General features: G+C 45.4%; 2 protein-coding genes across 25 annotated transcripts; one reads left to right on the top strand and one right to left on the bottom strand.

Annotated features, from left to right (window-relative positions):
• Positions 1-809: 809 nt before the first annotated feature.
• On the top strand, positions 810-6,472 carry LOC110951267 (multiple inositol polyphosphate phosphatase 1-like). Of its 21 annotated transcripts, none has more exons than XR_007938095.1 (9): positions 810-1,551; positions 1,972-2,160; positions 2,234-2,434; positions 3,736-3,833; positions 4,147-4,277; positions 4,424-4,557; positions 4,996-5,677; positions 5,738-5,797; positions 5,829-6,472. XR_007938095.1 is itself a non-coding variant. In XM_051939715.1 (7 exons), exons 1-7 carry the CDS (start codon positions 1,179-1,181, stop codon positions 5,244-5,246), a joined length of 1,377 nt encoding a protein of 458 aa, XP_051795675.1. In that variant the 5' UTR covers positions 810-1,178; the 3' UTR covers positions 5,247-6,472. The 21 variants fall into 21 exon arrangements, 1 of the variants encoding a protein (XP_051795675.1); XR_007938099.1 differs by having other exon boundaries at positions 4,996-5,647; XR_007938100.1 differs by having other exon boundaries at positions 4,996-5,617.
• Positions 6,473-7,244: 772 nt separating this feature from the next.
• Positions 7,245-13,093, bottom strand: atad1b (ATPase family AAA domain containing 1b). 4 transcript variants are annotated; one of them, XM_022194237.2, is made up of 11 exons: positions 12,917-13,093; positions 12,617-12,701; positions 11,513-11,764; positions 10,498-10,596; positions 10,302-10,422; positions 9,983-10,183; positions 9,701-9,807; positions 9,540-9,629; positions 9,417-9,467; positions 9,153-9,283; positions 7,245-8,192 (listed from the first exon to the last, which is right to left on the bottom strand). In XM_022194237.2, exons 3-11 carry the CDS (start codon positions 11,732-11,734, stop codon positions 8,072-8,074), a joined length of 1,143 nt encoding a protein of 380 aa, XP_022049929.1. In that variant the 5' UTR covers positions 11,735-11,764; positions 12,617-12,701; positions 12,917-13,093; the 3' UTR covers positions 7,245-8,071. The 4 variants fall into 4 exon arrangements, with proteins under 4 accessions (XP_022049929.1, XP_022049930.1, XP_051795677.1 ...); XM_022194238.2 differs by having other exon boundaries at positions 11,513-11,712; positions 12,917-13,091; XM_051939717.1 differs by having other exon boundaries at positions 12,617-13,093.
• Positions 13,094-14,177: the final 1,084 nt, after the last annotated feature.

The following is a 14,177-nucleotide window of genomic DNA, read 5'->3' on the forward strand; positions in this document are numbered from 1 at the left end:
GTAACTTTGGAGACTTTGTCATTTAAAGTCCTCCATGTTTGGTTCAACTTTAGCTTTATTATGTTTTAAATTTGAATTTGGAAACTGCAGGACTTCATCTTCTGTTCAGTTAATACACACATTAGCTTATTTCATATTTTCACATCACAAGATAAAATGGGGAGCTACTTTTAAGCTAATGCTCATGTTAGCTTGTGGAATAAAGGAAGCTAAAGTTAGCTTCTGCCACAGATCAAATCCATAGACTCTGTATATGTTTATATACAGTCTGTGATTACATCTGTTTAATAGCACCTTTTAAAATGAGTGCAGCTGATCAAAGTGCTGCATGTACATTTAATAAGACAGACAGCAGCTAAAACAACTGCTCATAGCTGCCTACATGTTAGCCAGCTAGCTAGCTAGCTAAGACAGACTAACATTTTAGTTCCTGAAATACTGCACCATGTTAAGCTAAAGAGACAAAGTGTGTATTGTCCTCACAGTGAATCTTCCTGGTTTTACTGCTCATTATTATTCATTTCAACAACTTCTAAAGTTTGACTTTAGCAGCTCTGGACAGCTCCTGTTAGCAGTTAGCTCTCATTAAAACACAGATGACATTTAGAAATCTGAAATGTCGTTTGGAGTCTAATTTTCAGTGTTGACATTTTTGTCTTTAAGAAGTACACAGTACATAATTAAATATTATGGAGCTCAGGGTAGAACTCCACAAAAAGCACATCTGTTTGAAAGAGGAGGACAAATGTTCATGTTTGGTCACAGGAAGCTTCAAAACGCTGACTTGACACGCAAAGCTTTTATTTTGGCTTCCCTCAGCGGAAGTTGTTGTGTTCTTGTGTAACTTGAAACGGTTTCGGTGATTGTTGAGAAACTACAGAAACTAACGGATGTTTTAACGTACCCCGTGTCTCTGTGGAGCCTCGGTTCGACCTCTTTTAAAGGAACTACTTTATCTTCCGCTGCAGATTGAAGGGAAACGGCGGATTTATCAACTTCGGGAAGGTTTTTGTTCGGCCGCTGAGAGGCGGAAGTTCCGGTCAAAGGTCCCAGAACCGGAACATCAACACAGCAGCAAAGAAAAGCAGAAGACGGTTACCCGCCTCCGGTGTCAGGTCTTCCAGCTTGCGGTTACCCTCCTCCGGTAACCGGTACTCTCCTCCCCGCTCCGCTCCGACATGCTCTCCGTGCTCTTACCGGGGGCTCTCTGCCTGCTCCTCGGCCGCCTCTCCGGCTCTTCACCGGCAGACATTCCGCACATCGCGGCGTACTTCGGCACCAAGACCCGGTACGAGGACGTGAACCCGCGGCTGCTGCAAGACGTTCTGTCCGTGAACATGTCGGTCCTGATGCCGCCGCCCACCGAGCGCTGCTCCCCGGTCCACCTCACCGCCGTCATCCGCCACGGCAGCCGCTACCCGACCGTCAAGAACATCCGCAGGATCCACAGACTGAGCGAGCTGGTCCGGACCGAGGCGGCCAGAGGCTCCGAGGGCTGGCTGCGGGACATCCAGAGCCGCTGGGAGGCCTGGTACACCGAGGACATGGACGGTGAGAGACCCGGAGACCTGCGCACCGTGAGCCGCCAGATAGTCCCAGGATAGTCTCCAGATACAATGTTAAAATACTACAGTAAATATGACAGTAAATATGACAGTTATACTGTTAAAGTACTACAGTAAATATGACAGTTATACTGTTAAAGTACTACAGTAAATATGACAGTAAATATGACAGTTATACTGTTAAAGTACTACAGTAAATATGACAGTAAATATGACAGTTATACTGTTAAAGTACTACAGTAAATATTGCAGTTATACTGTTAAAGTACTATAGTAAATATGACAGTCAATATTACAGTTATACTGTTAAAGTACTACAGTAAATATTACAAATATAAAAGTGTTTGGTGATGAAGGTGGTGATGGTGATGATGATGATGATGATGATGAGGGTGCTCCTCCTCAGGTCAGCTGGTGATGAAGGGCAGGGAGGACCTCCTCCACCTGGCCGTCCGTCTGTCCGTCTTGTTTCCGTCTCTGCTGTCGGAGGAGAACGTGAGGAAGAGGATGGTGTCCTTCATCAGCAGCTCCAAGCACCGGTGTGTGAGCAGCGTGGAGGCGTTCCAGGACGGGCTGCGGCGCCGCGGTCGCCACGGTGAGGAGGGGCTCTGAGGCATGCTGGGAAACGCTGGCTCTGGTTCTGATGTTCACTGATGTTCTTGCTCCAGACGCTCCTCCAGAGTACGACCACCAGCTGGATGACGAGCTGATGCGCTTCTTTGAGCGTTGCCGTGGTTACGTGGAGGGCGTGGAGAACAACCGCACGGCGCTGATGGAGGTGGAGAAGTTCCAACATGGAGAGGAGATGGAGGCTGTCCGGAGGAGGATAGCTGAGAGGCTGGGCCTTCCTCAGCACCGCCTCACACCAGGTATACAGTATACACACTATATACACATTATGTACACAGTCTACAGTGCATGCACACAGTACACACCAGGTATGCAGTATATATACACTATGTACACACAATACACACAATACACACTATATACTAGGGCTGGGCGATATGGCCAAAAAATAAAATCTCGATTGTTTTTTTTTTTAGTCATCTTGGATGATTACGATTTTAATGGATTTTTGTTGTTTCTTTGTGGTCTGTTTGCTATGGCTAGTGCTAGCCATGCAGCACTCTTCCCATTCTTTAGGATGCCTCTGCTGGAGGTGCTGAAAGAGGTTAGTTGTGCTGCTACTCTTCGTTTTCACAGTACTTTAGCAAACCTTGCACATGACTGTAGTTTGCTCTGTGTCAGTCTTGTCAAAGCCGAACCACTTCCATATAATCGATGTAACATGAGGCCCTTTTCTGGCGACCAACTCTTCATCTGCTGTTCTGTCCGCCATGACGGGGGTGTGAGTGTTTTGGTGGAAGGAGATGAGAGGTGGAAGCAAACGCCAGTGCACAAACTGTTAAAGTCAGAAGAAGAATCTGTATTGTTATATATTTAAGCTCGCCTCGATTTTATGATTTGGCAAATTTTCAAGGTTTTAAAAAGGCGAATTAATCGAATTAATTCGATTTATCGCCCAGCCCTACTATATGCACAGTATTTACACGCAGTATGCAGCATATGCACATTATACATATTATACACTATATAGACACAATATACACACAGAATACGAACATTATACACATAGTATCTACACACACTGACACACAGAAAAATGCAAATCTCTCTGATAAACATCTGGAAACAGTCTAAAATAGTCCCTGATAAACATCTGGAAACAGTCTAAAATAGTCCCTTATAAACATCTGGAAACAGCCTAAAATAGTCTCTGATAAACATCTGGAAACAGTCTAAAATAGTCCCTGATAAACATCTGGAAACAGTCTAAAATAGTCCCTTATAAACATCTGGAAACAGCCTAAAATAGTCTCTGATAAACATCTGGAAACAGTCTAAAATAGTCCCTGATAAACATCTGGAAACAGCCTAAAATAGTCCCTGATAAACATCTGGAAACAGTCTAAAATAGTCCCTGATAAACATCTGGAAACAGCCTAAAATAGTCCCTGATAAACATCTGGAAACAGTCTAAAATAGTCCCTGATAAACATCTGGAAACAGTCTAAAATAGTCCCTGATAAACATCTGGTAGATGTGAGCAGATGTTGAGGACGGAGACGTTCTAGAACTGAAGTTTGTCCCTGTGTTCCTGCCGTAGATCTGGTGGAAGCCGCCTTCTTCCTGTGTTCCTACGAGCTGTCCATCAGGTCCGTCCATTCTCCGTGGTGTTTCCTGTTTGACGAGAGCGATGCTAAGGTTCGACACATTAACGCAACGTTTCTGTTTGTTCTGATTAATGTGGAACACTGAATGGTTCAGAGCTGGTCCAGGTTTGATCAGAACATCTGAAGGTTTCCAGAACTAATAGAAGAGCCAGATATCAGGGTTATGGAGAAATATGTCCCTCAGTCTTGTCTGCAGGTGTGCGGGTTAACTTCTCCTTCAGTCTTGTCTGCAGGTGTACGGGTTAACTTCTCCCTCAGTCTGGTCTGCAGGTCTATGGGTTAACTTCTTCCTCAGTCTAGTCTGCAGGTGTACGGGTTTACTTCTCCCTGGTTTTTGTCTGCAGGTTCTGGAGTACCAGTCAGACCTGAAACAGTACTGGAAACGCTCTCATGGTCATGTGATCAGCGGTCTGTCCAGCTGTCCGCTCTTCCATCACGTCTTCAGGACTCTCGATAAAGCCGGACGTCCTCGCAGGTCGGTGACCTTTCTATCGTCCATCAGAGCTGATCACTGATTGGCTGACTGATTATTGATCAGCTGATTGATTGATGGCTGACTAATTGATCGATTGATTGAAGATCGATTGATTGGGTGATTGACTGATTGATCGTGTCCTTCAGGTCCACCGATGCGTCTCCGGAGCCGGCCTCCATCTTGGTGGGTCACGCTGAGACGCTCCTCCCCCTCCTCTCCCTGCTGGGACTCTACAAGGACCAGACTCCGCCCACAGCCAGCAACTACCAATCACAGCACGGTATGCAAGCCCCGCCCATAACCACTACGTCCAATCAGAGACCAGAGAGTGACAAGTCTCTAAAAGAGAAATAAAATGTGTTGAAAATAATGGTATCAGTAAAAAAAAAAATCTGGAAGAAGAATAATAAATCACTGAAAGGAATTGAAACCTCTCAGAAAAATGAACACAATACCTGAAAATATGTCTCAAAATGTTAATAAAGCCTTGAAAATCGTAAGAAAATAGCTGAAAAACTTAAAATACTGAAGAAAGGTCTGGAAATAATGTAAGTCGGACTCTTGAACAATGTTTCTGAAAGATTTGAATAAAACAACAAATAATATCTAAAAGTTTTTGTTAAAATGAGTTGATAAGGGCTGATATCGGAGCTGCTGATCCTCAGCGGGACGTGTCTGAATCATTGCCTTTGGTCTGAACTCTCCCGTCTCATCTCAGGTCGGACATTCCGGACGAGTCGGATTGTCCCGTACGCCGCCAACCTGCTATTCATACTGTTCGATTGCCAGCGAGGTCCGCGGCTGCAGCTGCTGGTCAACGAGTCACCGGTTCGATTCCCGGGGCTGCAGGATGACGCTCCGCTGTACCGCGACGTCCGGGCTGCCTACCGCCACCTGCTGGACGGCTGCGACTTCCACAGGGAGTGTGAGGGGAGGTCCGGGGGCCGGGGCCCCAACACTGAGCTCTGAGGGCCCTGAGCTCTGAGGGCCCCGACCTCTGAGGGCCCCGACCTCTGAGGGCCCCGACCTCTGAGGGCCCCGAGCTCTGAGGACCCCGACCTTCGGACTACCATGGCCTTAACACACCTGTTGGACCAAGCCCCGCCCCCTCACGGCCACTGTCCAATCACAGTCTGAACTCCAGTGTCTCATGTTTCAGCTGAAGTCCTGCAGAAACAGAATTATGGAAAATAATCTATTTATAAAACCTAAACCATCATGTATCCTCAGATGTTCTTCTCTGGACTGAGGTCTCCTCAGAATTTCTTCTCTGGACTAAAGTCTCCTCAGATGTTCTTCTCTGGACTGAGGTCTCCTCAGATGTTCTTCTCTGGACTGAGGTCTCCTCAGATGTTCTTCTCTGGACTGAGGTCTCCTCAGATGTTCTTCTCTGGACTGAGGTCTCCTCAGATGTTCTTCTCTGGACTAAAGTCTCCTCAGATGTTCTTCTCTGGACTGAGGTCTCCTCAGAATTTCTTCTCTGGACTAAAGTCTCCTCAGATGTTCTTCTCTGGACTGAGGTCTCCTGCAGATGTTCTTCTCTGGACTGAGGTCTCCTCAGATGTTCTTCTCTGGACTGAGGTCTTCTCTTCCTGTAGATGTTTTCTATCTCCAGTAGCTGTGATGAGAATCTTTCTTACAGAATCGTTTTATCTTTAGTGGAGTTGATGAAGTGGTTTCAGGCTCAGGTTTGGTTCCTCATGGAGGTTTAAATCTGGAGGTTCTTCTGTTTTGTTTCTGGCGGATCGTCGTCGTACTGCTGGTTTATTTCTGAAGATGAGATGATGTTCTGACCTGCTGTGGGTTTTAGTTCAGACAGTTTTTCTTCTGTCATTTAAATCCTGGTCTTTAAAGGATTTGTTTCTCCAACTGAACTCTGTAGATTCAGGATTTCTTCGGTTAGAAGCAGCAGAACTGAAGGAACCTAAAGCAGGATGAGAACGTCTAGAAGCTCAGAGAAGATCCAGCCTGCAGTAGATCAGGTGGAGCAGACCAGGAGTGGTGCTGTTAGTCTTAATTATTGCCTTGGAGCTGATGGAGGAAGCAGCTTCATCCTTAATTTATTCACCTTTTATCATGACTCTGATCTTCAGATGTTTTCCACGTCTTTGTGCCAAAATTGTGACTTTTGCGGGTTTCTTTGATCAAACTGGTTTTACTGGTGAACAGCTTTAATAAAAAGTTTTCACACTTCAGTTTGTTTACGTTCATTCTGGACAGTTTTTGAGTTGTGGACTATTTTATTAATCATTTTGAACAAACTCATTTTGTCCTTCCAGAACATTTTTGAGTAACTTTGGTCAAATTTCTCTCATCTTCAGACGGTTTTCGGTCTTTTTGATCGATTATCTTTGAGCCAAAATCGTGACTTCTGCAGGTTTCTTTAACCCTCCTGTTGTCCTCATTTACAGCACCAAAAAATTCAGTGTCTTCATCTGAAAAAAAATCCAAAAACTCAGCAAAAAAAATTTCCCAAATTTCAGAAAATTTGCAAAATCTTCAGGAAGAAAATTCCAATAATTCCTGAAAAGTTTTATTTTTAAAAAATCCCCCAAATTTGGCAAGAACATTCTTGTGAATATTTTCAAAAAATGAGTAAAAATCTTCCAAAAAAATATCTGTTGTGGTTACATATGTCAGTAAAACTTCTAGTATTTTCTTTAAGAACGTTCACATAAAAATCAACCAAAATCCAGCGAAATTCACTGGATTTTGGTTGATTTTTATGTGAACGTTCTTAAACATTTTTACAATTCCAAAAATGTTAAATGTGGACATCAGAAAATGTGTTTTTTCCCACATTTTCAAGCTTAAACTGGGTCATTTTGACCCACAGGACGACACCAGGGTTAACCAAACTGGTTTTACTGGTGGACGGCTTCAATGAAAGGTTTTCAGAGTAAGTTTTTCTTCCTGTGAACGACGTTTTATTTCCATTTGTCTGATTTAAACCAATGACATCATCAGTCCCGTTTCAAGCAGTTTATTACATCATCCAGCAGGTCTTACATCATAACTCACAGCCAATAAAATAAAAAACCCTCCTGAAGATTCTGGAACTTCGTCATCTTTCAGTTTTTCTCTTTTCCAGAACCAAACTAAACATTAATGATCCTGGTTCCTGTCCAACAGAACTGGAGAAAAAGTACACTTGATGAGAAACAGACACGTTTACGTCTTGATTTTTCACAGTAAACACTTTAAAACAGGAGAACCGGGCGGCGGCCCAGTTTAAAGGAGAATAAAGTAAAAACTCTGAAGTGGAAATGGGTTCCAGTGAAGGACGTTTAAATGCAGGTTTGTTCTTTTAAAGCACATTTTTATTGTTCTGATTAATGAACCCTTTAGGAAACAGAACCCACATTAAAGCCGTGGTTCTGCTCAGAATTTAGAGAACATTAAACTGTTTGAGCTCCACATAATTAAACTAAATTTCTGATAAATAAAAACCTGGTTAGGATTTTTCCTGTTTATTTGCTGATAAATAACCGTATTGATTACTGATCGGGGAGTCGCAGGTTTAAAAGTCTGACATCACCGCTGAGGATGGAGGCGTCTCCATGGTAACAGCAGCTGAGTCTCCTGGGTACCCCTCAGAGCGTCTCAGATGTGGGTCAAAGGTTCTGAGCTTCTGGTGGAGGCGGAGGAACCGTCCTGTGGGCTGCAGAGTTCTGGATTCTTCCACGGCTGGTTGTGGAAGCAGAGTGCCGCCAACAGGTTGGCTGCAGAAATAAAAACACGAAGCGGCGGCACACGGAGAACCCGGCAGTCGGGGATGGAACCCGCGGCAGCGATCAGTCCAGAGCAGCGTGCAGCAGAGCGCCGTGTCCGCCAGCCGACTTGGACTTCTTCATCTTACCAATGGCCTTCTGCAGGTCGGACTGACGGATGGGACGGATGAAGTCCTCTGAAGCACTGAGAGATCAATAACACAGATTAGAACCGATCGATAACCCATATTCATCAGCAAATACCACAAGGATCTGAAGGACCATCACATTTGTTTGTTTGTTTCAGATTCTCATTGACAGTTTTCAGTCCTAAAAGGTCAACAGAAACACCTTCATTAGACTCCATCAGGGTTTAACTCCTCAACAGGAGATCCAGTTCTACATTCTGACGAGATGAAATGAGTCAACTGGAGAAAAATAAACTTCTCCAGATGAAAAACCTCCTGCCAACAATAAAGTTCACCCACAATGACCTTTTAAAGTTTCTCTGGTGGATTATCAGAAACACATCCATGGAACTAATGATTGTTTGTAGGACCGACAACTGGAGAAAGTTCTAGAGTAGACCTACCGACAACTGGAGAAAGTTCTAGAGTAGACCTACCGAGAACTGGAGAAAGTTCTAGAGTAGACCTACCGACAACTGGAGAAAGTTCTAGAGTAGACCTACCGAGAACTGGAGAAAGTTCTAGAGTAGACCTACCGAGAACTGGAGAAAGTTCTAGAGTAGACCTACCGACAACTGGAGAAAGTTCTAGAGTAGACCTACCGACAACTGGAGAAAGTTCTAGAGTAGACCTACCGACAACTGGAGAAAGTTCTAGAGTAGACCTGCCGATAACTGGAGAAAGTTCTAGAGTAGACCTACCGATAACTGGAGAAAGTTCTAGAGTAGACCTACCGACACCTGGAGAAAGTTCTAGAGTTGAAATCCTGACAACTGGAGAAAGTTCTAGAGTAGACGGACTGACAACTGGCCCAGTTGTCAGTCCGTCTACTCTAGAATATTCTCCAGAGGACGTTCTCCTCTATGGACTTCAAGGACCTTGAACTCTGGAGATATTCCCAGTCTGAAGGTAGAACTCTGATCATTGATAAAGAACCTGAAGGTTCTGAGAAGGTTCTACTGATGGGTCGGTCGTACCTGTCGCTCTGGTTGTGGACGAAATCTCTGACACACAGCAGCGCCGCATCACGACACATTTCTCTAAGGTCACTTCCTGAGAAACCATCCGTTTCCTTGGCAACGTCACTTAGATCCACCGACGAGTCGATCTGCAGGCAGACAGGAGCAATCAAACTCCAATGATCTGATCAGAACCAGAGGGGTCGATCTGATTCAGGATCAGGAGAACCCTGAACTGATACAGTGGAAAGGGGGAACTGGTTCTTGGAGGATTTAACTCACGCTCTCATTCTCCAGGATCAGCCCCAGGATCTGCTCCCGCTGCCTCACACTCTGCAGAAAAAGAAGATTGTGAGTTGTGGTTCTGATCCTTCAAGTTCTGCTGGTTCTGGTGGGGCTACGTACCGGCTGGTTGATGTGGAACCTGGTGGGCATCCTCCTCATTATGGCAGAATCCAGGTCCTGGGGCCGGTTGGTGGCGCCCATAATGATCACCTGACACAAAACCTCTGTCAGTCGTCTTCAGAGCACACCAGACCCCGCCCACCCGACAGGTGACAGCCTACCTGGCAGTGATGGTCGGTGTCCAGTCCATCCCACAGACTCATGAACTGAGCCTTCATCATGGCCGTGGCCTCATGGTCCGAGCTGGAGCGGCTCCTCAGGAACGAGTCTGATCAACAGAAACACAGTTCTGACACCTGCTGGACGGAGGAGGAACTGCAGCCTCTGGGCAGTCCACGCCCCTCAGCCAACAGACAACACCCATCATTGACCAGACTGCACCCTTCTTGCTTCAGGCCAAACCCTCCTGCTTTAAGCCACACCCCCACTAACTGACCACTCACCGATCTCATCGATGAAGATGATTGACGGCTGCAGTTTGACAGCCAATGAGAACACGGCAGCAGCCAGTTTCTGCGACTCTCCGTACCATTTGTCCGTCAGTGTGCTCGGCTGCAGGTTGATGAAGCGAAACCCTGCCTCCTTGGCCGTCGCCTTGGCGATCAGTGTTTTACCGCATCCAGGGGGCCCGTACAGCAGCACACCTGTTACCATGACAACAGGATGAAATTATGGTCTGGTAGAGGTCTGAACATTATCCCTGATTGGTTAACGAGCTGACAGGTGATTGGTTAATGAGCTGACAGGTGGGCAGGGCCTGACCTTTGGGTGGCTGCAGCAGTCTGGATCCCTGGAACAGGTGTCTCTTCTGGACAGGTAAGATGACGGTCTCCTTCAGCTCGGTGATGACCTCGTCCAGCCCAGCGATGTCCCTCCAGGTGATCTGCACACAGAGGTCAGAGGTCATGTCTCACCTGTCGGACCTGCTGGCCTGAACACACCTGGACGGAGAAGGTACCTGCATGCTCAGCGGGTCCACCAGGTGAGCAGCGATGCTCATCTCATACTCCGACAGCTTCACATTCTTCACTCCGATCTGACGCATTAGCTTCTCTGCCTGACACACACAGAAACTGACCAATCAGAGGCTGTCCTGGAGCTCTCAGCCAATCACATGATCCTCTTCATCATTTAAAGAAAACACCTGATTTCCGCCCGCAGATTTCTGAATTACTTTGACTGGTCAAATATCTGAAACTGAATAACTTCCCAACAGTTTTCATTTTCAGTTTACAGAAAAACAAAGCAGGAAAAAGTTAAAAACGATTGATGAAAAAAATGAAAAAGTTGAGATATTTTCCATTTTTTCTTAAAAACGACGAACAGGTGGAAGAAACAGTTTCTATTTCCTGACAAACTGCTGCAGCTCCAACTAATTCTGGATTTTATCAGTATTTAGAAAAGTAAAGACGGCAGCTTTGATCTGAATGGAAACAGCTTCGTCAGGAAAATTGTTTAAGAAGAACCAACGACTGACTGACTTCAGGAAGTTGATTCCTTGAAGGTTTTGCTAACAGGAAGTAAACATCTAAGAAGACCTGTGGAGATGTCTCCATCATCAGGTCCTGGTAGTCATAGGAGCTTCAGGAGAAACATCTTCCAGAACCTCCAGTTGGTTTCTCCTGAAGCTCCTACCATCTCCTCATCCTCTAGATGTTTTTCTATCTCCATGTTTCCTCTCTACTCTGCTCATCAGCTGTAGAAGATGTTTCTCGATGCTGAATGGATCTTGAACAACCTACTCCTCTGTTCTCTGTTTGTGCTGCATTTATATTATTGACATTTTTATCATTTTGGATGTTTAGTAAATCATTTTGAGCCATTTTGGACACGTTTCTTTGTAATTTTGGACAATTTTACAATATATTTGGACAAATTCTGAACCATTTTCTGCAAGTTTTGAGTCAACCTTTAAGAGATTCTTTCAACCTTCCAGAGACGTCCCGCTGGTTTCTAATAAAACCATCTCTCACCTGTTTCTGAGCCTCCACCTTCTGCTTCCTGGTCGGGTCGATGGCGTCCACCATCCACTTGATGGTAAAGTAGGTGACGGCTCCAAATATGGTCAGACGGAAGAGCAGGCCGATGACCTCATTCCTGCCCAGAGGACGGGTGATGTTCTCAGCGGGAACCTCCCTCAGCACCATGCTGACACTCAGCTGTTCTCTAGGTGCTGCAGGAACAGGGTTAGTCATCAGCAGCTTTCACTTTCACTCTACAGCCACCTGACGGAAACATTCAAGTTCACATTTAGTGTTTCTGGTTCAAACCTCTTCTGTTCAGGAAGACGCTTATCTTCAGCTGAAGATCAAAGATCGAATCTTTGATCATCAGCTGACTGACCGTCTTTCTACCAGAACCCAGAATGAATCATCAATACAATAATAACTTTATTAATCCCAAAAGAGAAATTCAATTGTCTGGGGTCTCATCTGTTGACTTTAGAATTAAATAATATAATTGCTAATCAGAGGTTTCTAGAACCACTAAAGTCACCAAACTGCTGTTTATTAGCAACTATGATGACCGGAAGCTGCTGCTGGTAAACTGGTTCTGATCCTGTTGGTTTTAATTCTGTTCGGGATCAGACTCCAGTTTTCAACTTCAATTGGCTCAAAAAGTCATTTTGAACCCAGCCGAATGGAAGAGCAACTTTCGGTGCCTCGGCTCTGATGTCCAGTTCCGGTCCACAGATGTGTCTGTCGGACCGAAAGGGGAAAAGTTCTTAAATCGAACAAAAGTTGAACGGATTTTAGTGAACAGTTCTCATCACCGGAACCGTCCGTACCAAACTAACCGGGCTGCCCTTCATCTGTCAACTGACACACCGGGGCCCGTCCCAGACCTCCCGGAGGCCCTCGGGCCCCCCTTTGGGCCCCCCGGTGCCGCATCATGAAACCGAACGGACGATGAGAGAGGCTAGCTTTAGCATTAGCTTGACCTTCTGGTTTCCCCGGTGTTACGGAGCGGCTCAACACCGGATAAAGACACGGATTTATCCGCTGCGGATCACCGGTGACACCGGGAGAAGAGAACACCGGGAACCGAGAGTTTCTCCGGTAAAATGAGAGCCTCACCTCCCGCTGACAGTCCGGTACTTCCTCGGTTTCTTCTTCGGAGGTTCTCGTGCGGCAACTGGATGCTTCTTCTTCTTCTACGGTCCTTTAACCGGAAAACCAAGTTAAGACTCAACACTGCCTCCTACCTAGTATTTCTACTGCCTCCTACCGAGTATTTCTACTGCCTCCTCCCGAATACTTTTACTGCCTCCTACCGAGTACTTTTACTGCTATCTACCGTGTACTTTTGGATCTGACTTCAGTGTATACTTGTACTGTAGGTACTCCAGTACTCGAGCTGCAGTACCGCTCTCTGACCTGCGAGTGTCGCTGTCTTCCCGCTGATCTACTCAGAGGTCCGTCCAGTGGATCAGTCTCCGGTTCTCCTGCGCCGTTAAATCACCGGACTCCCGGACCCGGTGGATGCCCGGTAAAGCGGCAGCTGTTCGGCCGAGGCCCTGCCGCTGCGGCCCGGGGCTTGTTACGTAACGTCCGGTGGTTGCCAGGTCTGAGGGGATTCAGGTGTCTACCGGAGGTTTACAATGGAAGGATGACGTCATCAACACCTGGCAACCCCGTGGTGACAGGATGCGTTTGGTCCACAAGAAGCGTCATCAAGTCAGACAGTGAAGCAGCAACACAGGGCGGTGAGCTTTACAAAATAAAAGCCCAGCTCATGATGATGTAATCTGTAGTTTTACTGGGATTAATAAACCATCAGAAATACTAAGGCTTTAATGTAGATGCGATTTTTAATTAAAAATAGACAACATGCTGATCAAATGGATTACTAAAATGAACTAAATTTAATAAAAAAATATTCACATTTAAATAAAAATACAGAAGGGCTGCACAGTGAGCTAGTGGTTAGCACTTTCGCCTTGCAGCAAGAAGCTCCCCGGTTCAAATCCTGGCCTGGGCCTCGGATCTTTCTGCATGGAGTTTGCATGTTCTCCCTGTGCATGCGTGGGTTTTCTCCGGGTACTCCGGCTTCCTCCCACAGTCCAAAAACATGCTGAGGTTAATTGGTTACTCTAAATTGTCCGTTGGTGTGAATGTGAGTGTGATTGTGTGTCTGTATATGTAGCCCTGTGACAGACTGGTGACCTGTCCAGGGTGTCCCCTGCCTTCACCCGAGTCAGCTGGGATAGACTCCAGCACCCCCCATGACCCTAGTGAAGATAAAGTGGTGTATAGAGGATGGATGGATGGATAAAAATACAGAAGTATTTAGTGTTATCTAGGTGAGACAGTAACATATGCAGCTTTCTGCAGATTCTCATAGAACATGATGGAAACACTTCTGATCTGCTGGATTTTAATGTTTGAGTTTGATTCTCTTTTAATGTACAACACAAAGTTAATCTTGCTGTCTGAACTGTGTCATATCAGTGGTTTGTTATTAAATGAATATTTTTGTTTTATTGTAAATTTCTGGAACACAATGCGTTTATTTCAGTTTGAACTGCAGTAATACTTTATTCAGCATCATTACCAGTGTTACTTCTTATTTTTAATTCTGTCACTGAGTGCTGTACTGATATATCGTTGCCATTCTATTTCGCCCTACATTCATTCC

Source organism: Acanthochromis polyacanthus, chromosome 19 (genome assembly GCF_021347895.1).
Source record: "Acanthochromis polyacanthus isolate Apoly-LR-REF ecotype Palm Island chromosome 19, KAUST_Apoly_ChrSc, whole genome shotgun sequence".
Lineage (NCBI taxonomy): Eukaryota > Metazoa > Chordata > Actinopteri > Pomacentridae > Acanthochromis > Acanthochromis polyacanthus.

Coding starts and splice junctions, on each gene's coding strand:
- atad1b (XM_022194237.2), bottom strand. CDS start 11,734: ATGACTAACCCTGTTCCTGCAGCACCTAGAGAACAGCTGAGTGTCAGC. Junction 9,808..9,982: donor CATCTTCATCGATGAGATCG/GTGAGTGGTCAG, acceptor TCTGTTGATCAG/ACTCGTTCCTGAGGAGCCGC. Junction 8,193..9,152: donor GTCCACAACCAGAGCGACAG/GTACGACCGACC, acceptor TTGATCTCTCAG/TGCTTCAGAGGACTTCATCC.
- LOC110951267 (XM_051939715.1), top strand. CDS start 1,179: ATGCTCTCCGTGCTCTTACCGGGGGCTCTCTGCCTGCTCCTCGGCCGC. Junction 1,552..1,971: donor GTACACCGAGGACATGGACG/GTGAGAGACCCG, acceptor GCTCCTCCTCAG/GTCAGCTGGTGATGAAGGGC. Junction 3,834..4,146: donor TTGACGAGAGCGATGCTAAG/GTTCGACACATT, acceptor TTTTGTCTGCAG/GTTCTGGAGTACCAGTCAGA.